General features: G+C 46.4%; 1 protein-coding gene across 1 annotated transcript in view; it reads right to left on the minus strand.

Moving 5' to 3' along the window:
- The window catches only part of LOC141795320 (uncharacterized), a 56,351-nt gene that overhangs the window by 14,555 nt on the left and 20,937 nt on the right, over positions 1-20,859 (minus strand). The window contains exons 2-6 of the mRNA XM_074676155.1: positions 18,940-19,670; positions 9,804-9,965; positions 8,611-8,773; positions 5,401-5,525; positions 4,062-4,183 (exon numbers count right to left, since the gene is read on the minus strand). Coding sequence (XP_074532256.1) covers positions 4,062-4,183; positions 5,401-5,525; positions 8,611-8,773; positions 9,804-9,965; positions 18,940-19,670 — 1,303 coding nt within the window. The remainder of the gene's footprint in view (positions 1-4,061; positions 4,184-5,400; positions 5,526-8,610; positions 8,774-9,803; positions 9,966-18,939; positions 19,671-20,859) is intronic.

Raw genomic sequence — 20,859 nt, forward strand, 5'->3', positions numbered from 1 at the left:
GCCCCGGGTCCTACCCCCTGCATTTGGTTGGGGGCCGGCGTCTCGCGGGGCCTGTGGGCCTCAGTCCCTGACCCCCTGGGGCTCTCACTCTGCAGTGTCGGGGGCCTGCCTCTTGCCTTTCCAGGCCCCCCTCTCCTTGCCTTCTCCTGGGTTGGCGTGCTGCTGTCTCCATGGTGGTCTGTCTGGGCCCTGTGCTCTGTTGTGGCTGCAGGATGCCCGGGGATGAGGGCTATCTCAGTGTGTGTTTGGCCTCTGGGAGCAGCGGGGCCACATCTGCATGATCACACCTTGGCATGATCACCTGACCTAAATCAAACCCAATATTCTGTGCTCTCACCCGTGCCCCGATATGTGTAGGTGAGTATATGCTTCTGAGTATATTTCTATATACATATAGGTATTTTTCTACAATTGTCGTTGTTGTGCTCACTGCGACTCATGATTTCTCCAGTTCATCTCTCCAGGTTCTTCTTGTGATTATGATGTCAAAGACCTCAGGATACTGTCTCCTTTCAGGCTCAGTAGCTGGTTGTTTATTTCTCCTGTCTGTAGTCATCTGTTCAGTTGTTGTGGTTGCTCTCTACTGTTGTTTTGTTGTCTCTCTCTCCCCCTCTGTCTAGTCTCTTCTCTACAATCTTTTCCTTTATCACTGTTTCTTTCCTTTATCACTGTTTCTTTCCTGATATCACCTTGTTCTGGTTAAGCAGTAATCTTCAAACTTGGCAATATACAGGAAGGCAAAATAAAACACAATGAAGCACTAATGAAGCACAGAAACAGATGATTTTCCCTAAATTTTGCGTGGGATGGGGGGCCAGCTTCACTCAGCTTTATGTGCACCATGATGCTCATCATGGTTGTAAGCTCATGTAAATAAATGTCTTTTGTTATGAAATTGTCACTTTTTCGCACACAGGTCAAGTTTATATGATAATATTGTGGGGAGTGAAATAATTATCTCCATAGTGAAGCTTGTAATCAAACAGCTTCCTTAAAAAATCGTCCTCTGAATGTTCTCTGTGTAGACTTTACTTTCAATAGCCTGACGGAGGAATCAAGGTTGCCAGAGCGAGGGAAGTCCTCCAATACAAGGAGTCCAAGGACCCGAAAGTAGCTCAATCCGGTATTGAAGTGAGGACAGGCAGAAGGTGGCGGGCTCAGGAGGCGGTAGACAAGGCAGAAGCACGGCTGTCCCACAAAGAACTGGTCGGTTCCGTGGCGACTGGTCGAGCAGGACTGGGCACCATCCCAACAACCCACTACAGCAGGGTTGAGGGCAAGGAAAGGAGGGACCTTGTCCAGCCCGAAGTGAGGGCAGGGGTTGGAGAGCAGGGAAAGCCAGTGGGTAGGTCTAAGGCAGCCAAATGCTTGGACCAGATGGGAAGAAGCCATGGAGAGGAAAATCTCATGGGCCGAGTTGTGGAGAGCTGAGCCCCTATGCATCAGATTCCTCGTTCAGTCGATTCATGACGTCCTGCCCAGCCCATCCAACCTCTTCTGCTGGGGCAAGGTGGAAACTCCAGAATGCCCCTTGTGCCAGGGTAGAGGATCACTGAAGCACATCCTTAGCAGCTGTCCAAAAGCACTTGGTGATGGCCGCTATCGCTGGCGTCATGACCAAGTGCTAAAGGCGGTTGCTGAGTCCATCAATGCTGCCATAGACCAGAGCAAGCGCCTACAACCACCAACACGAGTCATCCCCTTTGTTAAAGCTGGGGAACAGCCACCCCCCAGCAGGAAAACTCAAACTGGCCTCCTTGGAACAGTCAGGGACTGGCAGCTAAGAGTGGACCTGGGAAATCAACTGAAATTTCCAGAAAACATCATGGAAACCACCCTCAGACCAGACATTGACCTGTTCTCAGCCACATCCAAACAGGTCGTTTTGCTGGAGCTGACAGTGCACTGGGAGGAGAGGATAGAGGAAGCCAGTGAGAGAAAGAGGGAGAAGTATGCAGAGCTGGTGGAGGAGTGCCGCAGACGGGGGTGGCATGCAAGATGTCTGCCCATTGAGGTAGGGGCAAGGGGTTTTGCAGGGAAGTCACTCTGCAAGGCCTTTAGCCTCTTGGGCATCACAGGTGCAAAAGAAAAGCCATCTGTTCATCATCAGAGGCTGCGGAGAGAGCCTCACGAGGGCTGTGGATCCAGAGGGACAAGCAGTGGACAAGCGCTTCTTGGACACAGACCGGGAACTGATCACTCCCGGTCGGGTCGACTGGGAGAGGGGGTTGAAGTTGAAAGCCCTCAAACCCCCTTCGACCCCAGGTACTATCACTGATGATGTGTCCAAGAATAAGCATCACTAGATGTGTGTAACAGACAAATATCATGGACATGGGAGTGTACGGAAAACTGTTCACCTCCTCTCTATTTTTATTTTTTATTTTATTTATTTATTTATTTAATTTTAAGTAAATGGATAAAGAAAATACACTTTTTTTTATACCAGCTAACAGCTCGCGCTGCTCTTTCATAGCAAAGTGTTTTATAGATTTTCAGAAGTAGAGTGAAATGTTAGAAACATTCTTGGTGTCATATCTAATCCAACAATCTAAATATTAATCTAAGAACATCAGTTTTTCTGTCTGAAAATATTTTGCCCTCATATGATCTAATAACTCTCCTCCACAGACAGATTTCCCTCACTGCACATCGCTCCCCACTGACATTAAACTTGCCTATACAAACTCAGACCTGGCGTGGGATTAGGGCGTACCTGACACCCACGTTCAGATTGATAAATGTTGATCTGTGCATGGAAAGGAGCGCACACCCATTTTTCAGGTGACGTTTGATAAATGAGGGCCAGTGTCCTCTCTTTCAGCATTTCGCTTCCCTGTCAGACCTAAAGTAACAGGAGCAACCCTCATACTAGTTTAAAGAGGGGGATGCGGCTGTCCTGTGTTTGAAACATTTATATGAATATCAAGGCTGGATGTTCAAACTTTCATCAGACCTTCATCAGACCTTCACAAGCCCTTTACCAGACCCTCATCAGATCTTTGTCAGACCTTCGTTAGAACGTCATCAATCCTTCTTCAGACCTTCACAAAATCTTCATGAGTGTGAAAGTTTGCACAAGGATAAAACTTTCTGACCCAGAGGCTGAGGAGTTTGTGCATTAAGTGAGGGATGAAATGGACATACTGAAGACTGTCCAGAGGTTTAGGTCACGTCCTATGAGGTTTGCCCCTGAGCGGTCTGAGTTCAAGTCTCGCCTGTGGCCTTTTTCCTGTCTCTTGCCCCCTTTTCCTGTGTCCATTGTCCTATCCTCTCTTGTTAAAGGCATCAGAAGCCAAGAAATAACTTCAGGAATGGACTTGTGGGTGATTTACTGCAGCAGGGATCACATACTTCACAGCAATCAAAGACTGACACCACGTCACTGCTGCTTCATCCTGTCCTATTAGCCAAAACATCCACCGTTCTTTATCACACCATGATTTCTGACATATTCACATGTTTACAGGAGCCACACTGACTTTTTCATCTGTTTTTCAGAGAGGACACATCAATCAGCAGTCTCACTCATCGTGGATTATCATTGATCAAAGGTTTGATTTAGGTGGATCTGTCAGTGAAGTTTGATATTCAGATAAAAAGTGGGACAGACATCGAGACGTATCAGTAAGCTTTAATTCAACACTTCACCGTCTGTGTCTCCAGTCCCTCATGCCTCCATCATGTACCTACACCCGGGGCAGAGCTAGCTGACCAGTGTGCACAATTTACCCTCAGGTTTGTTTCCTAGGGGAAAGGGCATTTTCAGTTTCAGACATTGTTTTGTGCATAAGCAACGTTAATAAATGAGGCCCCAGATCTTCACCAGACTTTCTGAAATGATGAGGACCTCCTCACTGGGTCATGACTCTGCCCCCAACAGGCCTCCAGTGGGCTGGCCAATCAGCGTAAAGAGGGTTTGTGGAGCAAAGAGTCTTAAAGAGCCAGCAGCTCAAAGCTTTCAGACAGGGGCGGAAAAAGAGTTCACTAAAACTGCAGAGAGAGAAAGGTAAAGGTACTGTGAGCTGTAAAACACGGAAGACACGACATATACTCCCTACCTGTAGAGCTGAGGACAGGACATCTTCAGGGAGGAGGGGGTCATTCCCAGCCAGCTCTGGTTCCTCAGCTTAGTCTTCCTCACCAGGTCTCTGAACCGTCCCCAGGTTAAGTATTCACTCAGCTGAAGAAGACACGAAAAAGTAACACAACAACAAGTTTCCAAGCCCTCTCCTCTGACATTTTCTCTCCTCTGACCCCTCCCCTGACCTCTCCTCTGACCTCTCCTCTGACCTCTCCTCTAAACTTTCCCTTGCTCTGACTGCCTTCTCTGACCTTTCCTTTGACCCATTCCTATGACCACTCCTATGACTTCTCTTCTGACCTTTTCTCTGCTCCAACCCCCCCTTTGACCCCTCCCCTGACCTCTCCTCTGACCTCCTCTCAGACCTTTCCTTTGACCCCTCCCCTGACCTCTCCTCTGACCTCCTCTCAGACCTCTCGCCTGACCCCTCCCCTGACCTCTCCCCTGACCTCCTCTCAGACCTCTCGCCTGACCCCTCCCCTGACCTCTCCTCTGACCTCCTCTCAGACCTCTCGCCTGACCCCTCCCCTGACCCCTCCCCTGACCTCTCCTCTGACCTCCTCTCTGACCTCTCGCCTGACCCCTCCTCTGACCTTTCCTCTGACCTTTCTCTTCTCAGAACTCTTCTCTGACCTGTCTCCTCTGATCTCTCCTCTGACCCATTCCTTTGACTGCTCCTATGACTTCTCCCCTGACCTCTCGCCAACCCCCCCTTTGACCCCTCCCCTGACCTCTCCTCTGACCTCCTCTCAGACCTCTCGCTTGACCCCTCCCCTGACCTCTCCTCTGACCTCCTCTCAGACCTCTCGCTTGACCCCTCCCCTGACCTCTCCTCTGACCTCCTCTCAGACCTCTCGCTTGACCCCTCCCCTGACCTCTCCTCTGACCTCCTCTCAGACCTCTCGCTTGACCCCTCCTCTGACCCCCTCTCAGACCTCCTCTCAGACCTCTTGCCTGACCCCTCCCCTGACCTTTCCTCTGACCTCTCTCTTCTCAGAACTCTTCTCTGACCTTTCCTCTGATCTCTCCTCTGACCCATTCCTTTGACCACTCCAATGACTTCTCCTCTGACCTTTTTCTCTGACCTCTCGCCTGACCCCTCCTCTGATCACTCCCCTGATCTCTTCTCTGACCTCTCCTCTTCCCTCTGTTTCATGGTCTCTGGTTCTTGATCAACAGTAGCATGTGTAACGTATGTAGCATACTTAGAGTCCTTATAGTTCCTGCCCACCCCCACAGAGAAAACAGCTGGTGATCAGACAGGCAGAAAAAAATGCTGTCCATAGGGGTTCAGGGGGAGTATCTGGGGTACTCACCCTGGGATGGGGGGTGGACAGCCCCTCCGTGCTGTCTTTGAACTGGACCTCCCCCTCAGTGTAGCTCTGTTGGTTCAGACTCTTCCTCCACAGTGGGACTTGGGTCAAATCCTCACTGATCATATCTGAAACAGTTCACACACAGAAAGCTGTTCCAGTTTCTGACCAACAGCAAAACAGACTGTTAATCCAGACTCTTCAGGAATAAAAGACACAGCTTGGCATGTGTGAAGCCTGCATCCATCAGATCTCTACTACATGACAGATTCTGTTGATACTGGGATCAAAAGGCCCCGGGAGCTGTCCAAGCTGTTAAAGTCATAAGAAGAGTCTAAAAGTGTGTGAGGACAGTGTTTCTGTTGGGCCTGGTGTGGGATGTGAGGTTTGCTGGCACGTTGAGAGGGGAGCTGTTGTGACAAATGGTGATGGAGTTCAGTGAGCCTGTTATTTTAGCCCCTGTTCACCCCACCACCTCTCCAGAGACCATGTAAACACACACACACACACACACACACACACACACACACACACACACACACACACACACACACACACACACACACACACGCACAGCATCACATGCACTCACTGTTTGTACTGATCAGCACACTCTGAGAGATAGAGGAAACACGACAATAGCTTCACTCCGTTCCTGCATAAACCAACACATAGAGGGATTCCACATTGTCCACAGACGATGAACTTGAGGGCCAGCTACTAACTGAATTTTAATGTATCACAGAATTAAAACCTCAACTCTACATGTAGGAAAAACATTTCAAAACATTTCTACTCTTTTTCCAGTTACTTTCAGCAACACGATACAAACAGCAGTTACAGGGACATGTTAGCCACCATCAGATGCTCTCTGAGCCACACTCCCTGAACCTTTGTGAACCAAGTGTCCAGTTCCTGAAAGTTCCCTGTTCCCCAGTTCCTATCAGGTTTTATTTGCTTTTATAAACTGCAGTTACCCAGAGAAAAAGCAAGGGGTGCTGCAGCTGCCTCAGCACCACCTGTAGAAGAGGGATCCAGACTTTAATACACGGCCTGGCCAAAAAAAAATGCCACCTGGATTAAACTAAGCAAAAGGTATGAGCCTCCTAATGGATAATTCCTGCATGGGTGATTATCTTTCAGCTGGTAACAAGTTATTTAACCCCAACTGGTGCAATGAGTTGCTTCTCATTTCTTCAACAACCATGTGGAAAGACGCATCCTGTGGTCATTGAAGAGATGTTAGTCTGTTTGAGAAGAGTCAAATCATTGGCATGCATCAAGCAGAGAAAACATCTTAGGAGGTTGCAGAAACTACTAAAATTGGGTTAAGAACTGTCCAACACGTTATCAAAAACTGGAAGGATAGTGGGGACCCATCATTTCCAAGAGCATTTCCACATGCACAGTGTGAGGGGAACTTGAGAGATTGGGAAAGAACAGCAGTGTAGCCTTAAGAAAACCACTGATCAGTGAGGCTAACCGGAAAAAAGGCTTTAATTTGCTAGGGAGCAGACAGATTAGACTCTGGAGCAATGGAAGAAGGTCATGTGGTCTGATGAGTCCAGATTGACCCTGTTCCAGAGTGGTGGGCCATCAGGGTAAGAAGAGAGGCAGATGAAGAGATCTCCCATCATGCCTAGTGACTACTGTCCAAGCCTGTGGGGGCAGTCTATGATCTGGGGTTGCTGCAGTCGGTCAGGTCTAGGTTCAGCAACAGTCTGTGCTCAAAGAATGAGGTCAGCTGACCACCTGAATATACTGAGTGACCAGGTTATATCATCAGTGGAGTTTTTCTTCCCTGATGGCACGGCCATGTCCCCAGATGACATTGCCAGGATTCATTGGGCTCAAACTGTATTAAAGAGTGGTTCAGGGAGTGTGAAACCTCATTTTCACACATGGACTGGCCCCCACAGAGTCCAGACCTTAACCCCTTTGACAATCTTTGTGCTGGAGAGGGCTTTACATCATGGTCAGTCTCTTCCATCATCAATTCAAGATCTTGGTGATAAATTAATGTAACACTGGATGGAAATAAATCTTGTGACATTGCAGAAGCTTATTGAAACAATGCCACAGTGAATGTGAGCTGTAATCAAAGCTCAAGGCAGTCCAACTAGATATTAGAGTGAGTGACCTTTTTTTTGGTAGCGACTTCTATTTGGCCAGGCAGTGTAGAAGGCACCCCTACAGACTGAAGATCTTGCTAGGTAGACCACTGAACAGTTTTTCTTTTTGTGTAAGATAAGCCTGTCACATGCTCCTGGCTCTTCTCTCTGACTGCAGCTGACAACATCTTTGATGTTTGTCCCCCCGTCCTCCACTCTGTGGCTGACATTTCCAAACAAAGCTCGGCCCAGAGTGAGATTAACCCCCACTCAGGGAAAGTCACCCCTTCCTCCTCCTCCTCCTCCTGTTGAACTTAGCTCCAGCCCCAAGCTCAACCTCTTCTCCAGATCCAGTTTCAGACCCATCGGAGGAAGAACCGTGGCATACCATTCCACACACACACACACACACACACACACACACACACATACACACACACACACACACACACACACACACACACACACACACACACATACACACACACACACACACACACACACACACACACACACACACACACACACACACACACACACACACACACACACACACACAGCCCAGCTAGATATGTACAGGTCTGGTCTAAATGTAGTCTGGGAGAAAGGAATGGATCTGCAATACGCCAGAAAACACCAGGATGATGACCTGGTTCTGGAATCCCCTCAGTTTACACCAGACCAGTCTACCTCACATACTGTTTCCACAACAATGCATGGCACTAATGTTTCAATCTGTTGGGGGCTTTTTTTTGTTTATGGTGGTTGGCGCTCACCGCTAGAACAGCACACTGTACTGTACGAACCACACTGAAAAGCAGCCTGCAGTACCTACTGAGGCATGAAGGTGGAACAAAGGCAGAGAGAGCACACAACAAGTACTACAGCACAGCACCCAACACACACACTCTGCACATGGACAACAACTGCTTGTTTAACAGGCATGACACAGATATAACAGAGACTCCATCTGTTTCAGGGAATCACAGGTTTAACACTCATCACTGACATGAAACTGGTCCATGACATGACACACTGTAAACTTCTCTTTTCCTGCAGCAAATCCACTCAAACCCTGTCGTAAATACATGAGGTCTGTTACCTCTCCTGATCCATATAAGAGGATGCCTGGTGACCTCCGGGATGGTGGACAGGTCAGAGAGGGTTCCACTGGGTGACAAACAGTCACTCCTCTGGTTTCTCTTCTGGCTGTCATGGAAGGCCAGGCCAGCTGCTCCACAGCTGCAGTGCTGCAAGAAGAAATCCTGAGAGACGGCAGAAAGAGGACACACCCAGGTTCATATCTGAGTCATGGCAGGTAGAGGAAACACACACAGGATTACATCTGAGGGATGGCAGGTAGAGGACACAAACACAGGATTACATCTGAGGGATGGCAGGTAGAGGACACACACACAGGATTACATCTGAGGGATGGCAGGTAGAGGACACACACACAGGATTACATCTGAGGGATGGCAGGTAGAGGACACACACACAGGATTACATCTGAGGGATGGCAGGTAGAGGACACACACACAGGATTACATCTGAGGGATGGCAGGTAGAGGACACACACACAGGATTACATCTGAGGGATGGCAGGTAGAGGACACACACACAGGATTACATCTGAGGGATGGCAGGTAGAGGACACACACACAGGATTACATCTGAGGGATGGCAGGTAGAGGACACACACACAGGATTCCATCTGAGGGATGGCAGGTAGAGGACACACACACAGGATTACATCTAAGGGATGGCAGGTAGAGGACACACACACAGGATTACATCTAAGGGATGGGAGGAAGAGGACACACACTGATTTACATCTAAGGGATGGCAGGTAGAGGACACACACAGGTTTGTGTCTGAGTAACAGGGGCTGGTTGGGGCTGGTCAGTAAGGTTTAGACAAGACTAACTGCCTGAGTCCTGACAGGGCCTGTGTCCACTAACAGCTCCTTCTGTGGAATACTGTTTGCCCTATCAGTCCCTCCCTTACCAGAGACTTCTTACTCAGTTTAGAGCTCTGATGGAAATGTGACACTGATGAAGACATCTGAACAAACACTCAAACAGGGCTGACTCCAAAGGCATCAATATGCTCTGAGCACACCCTGAGGCCTGAGAATTAGGACTGGTTCAGTCATAAGAGGAGAGGCCGACCAGCTCAATTCAGAAAGGGAGAAAGGAGCTGTGAGTGGCCCTGCAGCAGAGTAGGGATACTGAGCGGTACTACGAAGACAGCCACGGTGCCCTGAAAAAGACCTGGTAGACAACAATGGCTCACCTTCTTGGTCTTGGTCACCCTGCAGTCTTTCTGCAAACAGCAGATCTGCCTCTGCAGTTGCAGGTTGGTCTCCTGCAGCTGGCTGATCTTCTCCAGGAGCTGGCAGATGTGCTCCAGGTAACCCAGGCCTGACCCCAGAGGGTTGGCACTTACCTGCTGGGCCTGAAAGGACAAAGGGTTAAGGTTGGTTAACAAGAAGACGTGAAGTAATTTTTACACTCACTCTTTTCAAAGGACGGAGCTTTAATCAGTCATTTTTTAGATTGCTGTTCCTGTTCACCTCCTGGCTGCTTGCGCTCTGTTCATTTCATTTCTCTTATTGCACCATGGCAGAAATGAAGCTGTTGTTTCAAAGCAAAAACTCTCAAGAGGCGGCAAGAAACTGGGTATGATCAGTTTGATAGACAACATCCAGCCAAGTTTATCGCTGTTTGACTGCCTTTCTGGAAATCTGTCAGGGCTCAGGCCGTGTTGTGTTTGTGTAGCTGCCTGTCCAGCAGCTGCAGGTGTTCATGTTCCCCCAGAGACATGATAAAGAGGACAGTCTGAACAAATATCTATGCAGTCAACAACAGTCCCAAAAGTGTCCCAACAAAAGCAGGATGTGAGCTCAGGTCGGGGTTTCCGCCCTTCTTACCCAGGCAGCTGACTCTAAACTCCATCCAGGCCACGGGAGGCTGAACAATGGACCAGGAGCCGTAACAGACCAGGGGACTGACGTCACACATTTCCTCTAACAGAGGGACCCAAAGGGCTTTGGACCATGAACCCCTGAAGTTTGTTTAGGGACTGTTCCTCCACAGGATCTTTTGCCAGAAAGGTCCAGAACTGAAGCAGGGGCTTTAGGTTTTCACTCATCCTGAGACCTCTACCTGTATCTCTGAGACCTCTTCAGGCCCTACAATATGAGATCTACACAGACCCTCTATGACATGAGACCTCCACAGACCCCGTACCCCCAAACATTTTGGAGTAGCTAATTAAGATAAGGAGGGGTATTCCTTCCAGGAGATGAGCCTCACTTCCTCAGTGGTGGTAGTTGATGGGGGTGGGTGTAATCAGGGGCCGTTCTGGCCTCTGACAGTAACATTAGCAGGGCTGGTGCTGATCTTATCCATAGCCCCACAAAGACCACTGAGTGATCCACTGCCGGGAAGACAGAGCGGGGCTCAGGAATGTTGCCTTTGCGTGCACAGACCCACTTTGAAATGGGTGAGCACACACAAACAAACACACGCGCCCTAGTTGCACTTCCTCTGAGCTTCCTGTGATCCCATGACTCAACGGGTAATAATGTCACACATGAAAACTGAGCGAGGAAAGGGGGATGTGAAGATCTGAACGCCTGACACATGCAGTACTGCAGATCTAGAAAAAGAAACTCTGTACGTCCATGCTGTGTACTGATGTTGGCATGGAGGACTGGACCCAGAAATACCTTAGGTGATCCTGATGACTGGACTGGCAACAAGCATCCTCGGTGTATGTGCAGATAAACACAGTCAGGAACAACTAATCTGTTAGGTCTTCTCCAGCAGGACCACTTAATATGCTGCAAGTGAAGTGTGTGAAGACTAAGTACCTGATCCTAAAGGAAATTGTCCCTAAAGAAGGTCCAGCTGAATAATGGCAACATTAAACAATCAGCCGTATTCAGGGATCATCATGCGGTTTCAAAAAGCCCCGCACACACCTGATCCATTCAGATAAACTCCCCCAACCGCTTTCAACTTTCTGGAGCAAAGCTGATGAAGCTCCGAGCACCTGGTTGAACTCCATGGCTCCTCTGACCTGAGACGAATGCTCCTGTTTGAGCCTTTAGGCAGTGTTTTAGCCTTGAGCTCATGTTTGGCCTTTAGCTTCTGTTTTAGAGAGACCTTTTTAAGATGACTTGGAAACTCCTTACAGGGACTTTTAATCCCGATCTGATTAGCAGAGTATGACGTATATCCTTGTGTATCCTTTTCTTCCTGTGTCAGGTTACCTGGTGGTTTCTTTGATCGGTCTGAAATCTGTTAAAAAAGAAGGTGTCATTCCTGGTTTTATGATTTTTTTTTTTCACACCCTGAAACTAAGAAAATGATTTAGCCATAACATTTACAGTCACCATGGGAACCCAGGCCTTCTCCTCCATACTTGTAAGTGTTTCTGTTATCTCTGATGGTGCTGGGAAGGAATGAGCCGCCAGATGTGTGCAGAGCTTCCAGATAGGGAGGGACAGATACATAGCTCCTGTCTGCAGACTCTGCACATCAAATCATTTCTTCCCCACTTCTTCACAGTTTGTCAGGCAGAACATCCCCCTGTAACCTCAACCCCAAACCTAAACTCTAAACCCTGAACTCTGAAATCTAAACTCTGAGCCCTTAAGGGCTTTAGCCACATCACCTGGAAAGGAACTTAGCGCACATGGCTCAAATGGGCTACAAATATCAGGCAATTATGCAATTTCCCCTCAGGGTTTAATACAGTATTTCTTATCCTGATTCTGAAATGGTAAAACTAGTGATGGAACAGCACTTGGCACCTCTTTCTCAACCAGAGAAACTGCATTTCTTTGCAGCAAATGTGTTCAAATGCTAAGGCTGAAAGTGGAAAATGTAAAAATGTGTAATAAAATGGTTAAAAGCAGTGAAACAAAGCAAAAAAAATGGATAGAAAAGCAGTGTAAACTGCCCTATGTGGGACAAATTGAAGGTATTATCTTATCTTATCTCATGAGTAGGAGTAGAAGTAGTTTGAGGAGTGTAACTTCAAAAGGAATGACTATTAATAGTGACACAGTCAAACTTTTAGCGTAAAATGAAAGTAATTAATTGCAGTAATTACCAGGCAGACAGCTCTTTCAATAACTTGATTAAAAATAACCATTCTAATCTGACAGGGTCTGTTAATGTTGGGAAGATATTTAGATGTGTAACACCATCTGATTGTGTTACTGTAACAGCTCTTAGTACAACCACCTGAGGCTGAAACTATAAAAACAAGGTCTCAAACACCAGGTTGTCCGACCTCCAGAGCACTGGTCTGGGTCTCATTGTGTCTAACCCCTTACTGCCAGAATTAATTTACAATTATATTTGAATAATTGTTTTGCCTGTTTTTACATTCTTACAGGTGCTACATTGAGAGGAGATTGTAAAATCAAAATTAAAGCACATGCAGTAATTATAAATAAGTTATATAGTATAGGGGGAGACTGGGTATGGTTGTAACACTTGTTGCTTCAGAACCTCCAACTCACTGAATTTTTGAGTCAGAGTTCTCAAACTGTAAAGCAAAGTACCCACATTAGTCTTCTACAAATGGCACCAATTCAAACCTCTGCATGGGTATCACAGAGCTCACCAGGTGACGTCACACACATGGTGGTCCTTTGTTACAGCCATCTCCACTACTGGAGACGGTTGTAACACATGCTGAGGGAAGTTGTAACAGTCAGAAAAAAAGGCAAAAATAGATGCCATAAGACGGAAAAAGGCTTTATTTAGACAGAACAATCCAGAATAATGTCTCTGTCTGTGACTGACCATAACTCACTTCCTGTATGTTTGTACCAGCTGCATTTCAATTGAACTTGGAACTGGGAAGTTGGAAGAAGAGATAATGTCATCTCTGAGTGAAGTGTACCAGCTGCCAAGTCGAAAAATAGTGTCATAACAGCAGTATTTTTATAGAATAGAATATATATATATATATATATATATATATATATATATATATATATATATATATATATATATATATATATATATATATATATTTTTTTTTTTTCGTTGCTAGGCGCTACCCAAGTAGCTGCCTGTTGCGGCAGCTCTCTCGTCTTTGTCCGTTTCTTGTAATTTTTTTCGTCTCTTTTTCGTAATCTTTGTATTTGGAGTGGATCATCACTTTGTATGGTTCATTGTCGGTCACGGACACCAAACTTTTTGTGGCTTCGGCTGTATTTTTTACTACTTTTCTCCTGTGTTTGTCTGGAGATCCTACATGTAACCATGGCTGCATTGTTTATATGCAAAATTAGCTGTTAGCAGCCTGTAGCATGTCAATGCTAACTAGTGTAGGGCTTGATGATTTCCCTCGAGGTGAGGAGGAGGAGGTGAGGACGACGTGCTGGTTCTCAGATGTGAGCTGGGAGGTGACGACGTGGACCTGTCCTTCCATCCATCCTCGTTGGGAACGTGGGATCTAGCCCCGGGGGATGGACGAGCTAGCTGTGCTAACCCAGCGGCATCGTGCTGTTCACGGACGTGCCTGACGGAGCTGACATCGGACGCCGGCACCACATTGGAGGAGCTTTGCCTGCTGTGAGCAGAGAGGATCCAGGAGACAGAGACTGAAGAGACTGCTGGGGAGGCTCAGTCCTGGACCCTGTGGAGGTGGAGACTGGCTGGGCTGGAGAGTGGTGGACGAGGGGTGGACGGGAAGTCGTCATCTATTTTCTTATGGACCTTTTTGCACTTTCTATACTCTTTCTTACTTTTGTTTTCTCAAATGCTGCGGTGACTCCTGAATTTCCCCTCGGGGATAAATAAAGTATTTTCTATTCTATTCTATTATATATATATATATATATATATATATATATATATATATATATATATATACATATATATATATATATATATATATATATATATATATATATATATATATATATATATATATATATATATATATATATATATATATATATACACACACACATACATACATACATACATATGTGTGTGTTGTGTGTGTGTGTGTGTGTGTGTGTGTGTGTGTGTGTGTGTGTGTGTGTGTGTGTGTGTGTGTATGTGTATATATACATATACAGAATAATACTGTGTATATGGCTGATTTTTTGAGACAAACACTAGTCAGAAATTCTATAATAAAAAGAATCTAACAGGAGCTTAATTACTAACCTTAGAGTAGTGGCCTTTTAGTTTTTCAACATTTCCTCCTGTATGTCAGAGAAAACCTTGCTGCTGCTCCAGTAACCAACACTGGGTCATTACTGAGTCCAGTAACGTGTACTGGGACATCACTGGACCCTCAGCTTCTGCAGTGATTTTAGTACCATGGCAGATCCCATCTGCCTTTGTAACTGATCTGACTGACTTACTGCTCTCTGTGACTTCATCAGATTCTTTTTTAAAATCATCTGCAGGCACACCTCTGTTAGTCTTTTTTCCACTGCCTTGGTTTCCTGTAACATTATTAAAATCAAGAAAATGTTCTTAGTTGTACATAAGGGGATGGTTCTGACACTTTAAAGATATGTTACAACCCACCCCACATCTGTCAGCCAGTGTTTAGCTAGCTGTATTGGCACAGTGGATTGAAATTAGCATTGGAAAATGTGTCACATTTAGCCTGAAAAACTACTGATTATTCTGACATAAACCAAAAGGTTTTATCTGGAATAGTATTAGTACTAAACAAAATATAGTCTTAGTCCAAAAGTTTACTTTCTGACCTCAAAATCATTTTTTTTCTATAGAATCTGCATGCACCTGTTTCCAGCCCTGACAATCACTATGTGTGACCAGGGTGGAGCGGGTAAATACTGGAATGACCGTAGGACTTCTTTCTTCTCCCTGACTGGTGGAATTGGTGGTGTCACAGTTCTCCCCATGTTACAACCATACCTGGTCTCCCTCATATAGATTTACAAAATTCTCCCTCTGACCAATATACTGGGGTGTAGGGCATTTGATATGATCCTTGGTTTGTGTAGAATATGAATCAATAGACATTATTGGGATACAAAGGTCGTTTCAGCTGCATCAAGACCTGACAGGGTTTGTCCCAAATTCACAACAACATGTATGAAGGGGTTCATGGCTCACAGAGAAAGGAGCTCAGTGGGGTGGGGGGGTGGGGGGTTAGACAGGGTCCTTGATATTTCACAAATGTGATTCCCCTCAGCTTTAGGCCTCAGACTCCCCTCTGGCAGGACAGGAGTTACATTATGTCAGCAATGTACCCTTACAGTCCATTGTACTGGGCCCCGCAAAGCTCCTGCCACACACCATTACCTCAGAGGGCCGCAGGGCCTTTCAAGGATAAATATGTATGTAACTTGAGATATTTGACACCTATGCAATGCATCCAGGTAGGCCGCCAAGCAGAGCAGCCCAGAGGAAAGAGGGGCCAGCAGTCTCTGACAGTATCACTGAGAAAATCTGCAGGCCCTTCGCACAGATGAACAGGTGATGTTTGACATCCATGAAAAAGCTGCCCCCTCCCCCTTGTCCTGTCTCAAAGCAAACGGCCTCTCGTGTTTGGGTTACCTTGATGTGCCTGACATAATAAAAGCCTTGTCTTTAAGGAAAGCCTTTGAGGCCTGGTTATATTTTGAAAAGTCTTTGAGGGATAGATGGAAAGAATGTGGAGGAATACCTGCATCTGAAGAGCACTTAGAGCTGGTTGAAGGGTTTATTCATCTGATCTGTAGCTAAAAGTACAAACACACATCAAGTCACTCATTAGGGTCAACATCACCAACAAGACCTGAGCACAAAACTATCAGTGAGGCGTGTCCAACAAACAATAAGTTAAATTAAAGAAAACAAAAGAGCGCCTCAACTCTCTTAACTACTGTGTGACTATTCTCTACACCAGTGACTCTCAATACGTAGGTCACAGAGCTGTTGGTAGTTGGTCACTGCCAAAAAGGGGAAAAAAATCCCCTTAAAAATACTCCTGTCCTTTTAGTTTGAAGGGGCGTTCCATCTATTCACACCCATGAATGGCAGGTCGCCATGAATCCCTTCAGTGCTGACCAACACCTGCTTTTTCCTGGTGAAGAGTGGCCACCACCCCTGTTGGTCAGTGGAGTGTGGATGGGTGTGAGTGTGCTAGTTAAAACTGATGGTTCTCAATAGAAACCTCTGCCATCAGTTTGTGAATGGGGCTGGCCATGTACAGCACTTTGAGTGCTCAGAGAGCCTGGGAAAGCACTATGTAAGTACTGGTCCAAACCCGTGCAGTTTGTTTTCATGTGTTCACTAAGCACAGCTGAAGCATGACACTGTGCACGTTAGAAATGCACTTTTTGAAACCAAAGACAAAGGAGATAAAACCACAATGTTTGATGCAGTGAGCTGTGTTGCATGAAAGAATAAACATACGGTCTCAGATGGTCAACTCCACCATCTTTCAAAAAAAAAACATTGGTTGAGTCGGAAATCATCACTCATTTCCTACTCACTACTCACTATATGGTGAATCAGATGTATTGGACTCTGTAGTCCACTCATTTAGCTAAATCAAATTTCATTTTTTATTTGTTTTAATTTTTCTCAAACACTGCAAAACAGTATTTGTGTCAGTGATAACCAACATTATACTTATCATATTTTCTGCAAGTCAAATGTAATAAAAATGTTTATTAATCAATTATTTCTAAAATAAACCATATATTAGCACAGCAACTTATACTTTGATTGAGAATAACCAGGTGCAGTGAATGCATCACCCGTGATTGACGTTTCAGAGGCTAACGTCTGTGTTGTTTGTTTCTCTGCTCGGAGTTATGAGACGCGTTGGTCCCAGAGTTAAACAAAGTGTTATTCTCTGACATGATGTGATGTTGTTTCATGTCATCAGTAATCATGTTATCAGTAATTATCTCATCAGTAATCATGTAATCAGCCATTTCTTCTGTTTGAACTGCAATGCATGATGGTATATATTGCTCATATGGTGAACATTGCTCGTACACTACTTTAAGAAATGCATTGTGGGAAACATTGAGTGGACTTTATAGTGAATGACCATGCTCACTCAGATTTCAGACAGCACTACAGCATTACAGCACTACAGCACTATATTCACCATATAGTGCACTGTATTATAAATAGGGAGTGATTTCGGACACAGCCGTTGTGTTAGTTTAAAATTTTCCTCCATCTGGGCCGTGGCTCGTCATTAAAGCCCTGTTTCCACCAAGCTCCTAGACAGCAGCAGTTGCTCACGCAGAAACTGAGGGTCGTGTGACATGATGACAGACAGCCTCAGCTCCTGAGCCAGATGCTTTCAGGAACATCAAACAGGTGATTATGACTCTGCAGCTCCCACACCTGTCAGGTGCTCCATCTGTGTGTGAACAAGGAGATGACTGTTTTTCCTGGAGGTGAATGAACGCCCTCACCCATCTCCGTGGATGATACGGTGGCTCTCTTGGTTCATGTCTCCACAGGAGGAGCAGACGACACAAGGTTTTACATCCAGCCATCAGTGCAGAGATAAAGACTGATCCAGGTGTTTACAACACCTCCAGGAAACCACAGACTGTCAGTCACAGTGATGTGATCATCTGGTGACACGGAGGCTGGAGGAGCTGATGACAGGGAGCATAAATAACACTGTGGCTCATCCAGTGGGAGTCTGACTCAGGTCTGAAGGAGCTAATTACCAGCTGTGAAGCACACACAAACACAGGGAGCACGGGCCTTCACCTGAGACCAAACTTACCTCTGAGCTTCAAATGTTACATTTTGAACTGAGACATTTTCGTAGACTTGTAGGGTGAATGTGGCTCATGTTACGTCTAACGAGAAATGTTAATTATGAGGCAGAGAAAAGAAACTACTTTAGGTTTGAGGTCATAGAGAGCAAGGCTGACATGTCGAACTGAATCAGACACCAGCTCTACAGCTCTTTACTGTGCAGTTACATGAAATAAAAGACAGATCTGTGCGGAAATGTGAGGGAGGTACTCCAAAGATTACACCTCCATCACACCGTCTGTCAGCCGGAGGAAGCACAGCAGGTTTCCAGAGTATCTCTAATCCATGGTTCCTCTAAATAACATATTCATCCAAACAGTGCTCATGCCTCATGCTGTTTCCAATGGCAAAGCTCCCAAATCTTCACCTCCTGATGAGACCATTCATTTAAGATGAACGATCATGGGGATCACCTTCACAGTCCAGAGACTGGACCCATGATCTCTGCAGTCTACGGGTAGATACAGGTTATAGAGGAGCTTCTAGATGTAGGCCCAGTTTCCTGATGTCAGAGACCTTCAGGGTGCCCGTGCTGACGGATGAGGCAGAGCAGAGTGATGGCAGACTATCAGAGCTCATCACACACAAAGACAGACAGAGGCAGATCGTCTGGGGGGGGGGGGGGTTCTCTTTACCTTACTCAGTCTGCAGCAGTGGTCCATGTACTCCTCCAGGCTCTCACTGGTCCCACTCCTCCAGCAAGGCTCTGGCTCAGAGCTGGTCTCTGTCTGGTCCTGGTAGGTCTTGGTTGGCGATTGTCTTTTTGAGCTTGTGTCCTCTGAGCATGTCCTTTCTGTATTATACTCTTGTAACACTTCCTCATCCTCCTCAGGGCCAATTCCTGAAGTCTGGCCCTGGTCTACATGGACATCTTCCCTCATGTGGAGGTCTCCTGCAGGAATGAGCACATCATCCTGAGGATCCCCTGCAACCCTTGAGCTGTTACCCACAGTGTCTTGTTGCTGTTGACTCTCTGAAGTCTGAGTGTATGTGACAGTGCCAGAGTCACAGGAGGACTCTCGACTGTGGACCACAAAGCTTTTCTCAGAACCGGTTGGGGTGGAGGGGGAATTGGCTCCACTGGGCAGCTCCACTCCTGAGTCCTCGGACTCAAACTTGTAGAGCCTGGAGGGCTGGGGGTTGGAGAAAAGTGCTGACAGGTAGTCTGAGCTGGACTCCATGCCTGGTTGGTGGGATGTTACCTCAGAGGATTTGGTGGGATCGGATCGCTGCTCAGAAACGGATCCAGCAGAGGTGGGGGATGAAGAGTCGTCCTTTTCTAAGAGCCTCTCATGAAGATGGCTGAATAGCTTCATCTTGGTTAGGACGACATCAGTGTCCAGAACGGCGTCTTTGTTCACGTTACCTGATGACAGACAAAGGGAAAGACGTTGTTGGTGAAATAAGAAGTCCATGTGTTTAACCCATCACCTTCACTTTTATTCAGTCCAACTTTATTTATACATCATCGCAGCACAGCAAACGGTGTATTAACAAGCCAGGGTACGACCCCCGCCAAGTACGCAGTGTTCAAGACTGCAGTTCTTTGAGCAGCCACTAGAGGCTGACTACAAACGTTTTTACACTGAGAACAAACTTGTTGGCAAGTTTTGCCCATATAAAGGCATGGCTGGTTTTAGGGACAGGTGGTCCTCCTGTAGCTGTCTGGAGATGTACTTGGAGCTCATGAAGTCCCCCTCAGACTCCTCTGCCTCTTTTATCACATCCTCTCCTTCCCTCAGGGTTTATCCTGTTACCCTGGATCAGGGCATCAGGCTGAGTAGGGTTCTTTAATGTACCCTCTTCCAGAAATAATCTTTTTAAGACAACCAAGTCTGAACCAGCAGAGCTCCAAACTCTGTATGTAACAAACCCACACAGACCTCCCACATTCAGTTTGGTACCAACAGCTCTGAGCTGGACCGTCTTGTGGGGACAACGCCATCTTTTTCCCACAGCCTCAACCACTACCCTGCCTGCCCTGTGGTCAGTGTCCTGCAGAACCAAAGCAGAACCAGATCAGGGGCAAGATAGCTCATTCAATGCAGTTCCATCCAGATTTGTTGAAACCTGTTTAAATCCATGGTGTCTGAATTACAGAGCCCTGCGGTCAGACATGTCTGCCTGTGGTGATAACTAAGCCTGCTGTGCTCTGTAGAGGCAGGAGGGACACCTGTCTACCTGTCTACCCGTCTACCTGGGCTGAGGGTTTGTTATGCTTTCACACACTAAGGAATGACTCTGAAAGAGGAAACCAGAGACCTTGAAATACCTGAACTTCAGCCAGCAGTGCAGCACAGCGCTGCCAGAGGGGAGCTTGGGGTGACCCCTGGTCCTTCAATGACAGCCTAATTACATAACACGGGAGCCACACACAGCTCAGACCTGGTGTGAAGATGGTTTCATGAGCTGCTGATGTATTCCAGCCGCTCTGTGGACGTCAGATGGCTAATCTGGAATGGATCCTCTCTTTAGACCATGAGAGGCCCACATGCACCATCAGAAGACCAACGTGAACTCAAACCCGAGGACTTTATGTAATCCTGTGTATTTCT

Source organism: Halichoeres trimaculatus, unplaced genomic scaffold (assembly GCF_033239565.1).
Source record: "Halichoeres trimaculatus isolate MK-OKI-2021-1 unplaced genomic scaffold, fHalTri1.1 fHalTri1_scaffold_8, whole genome shotgun sequence".
In the NCBI taxonomy this organism is placed as follows: domain Eukaryota; kingdom Metazoa; phylum Chordata; class Actinopteri; order Labriformes; family Labridae; genus Halichoeres; species Halichoeres trimaculatus.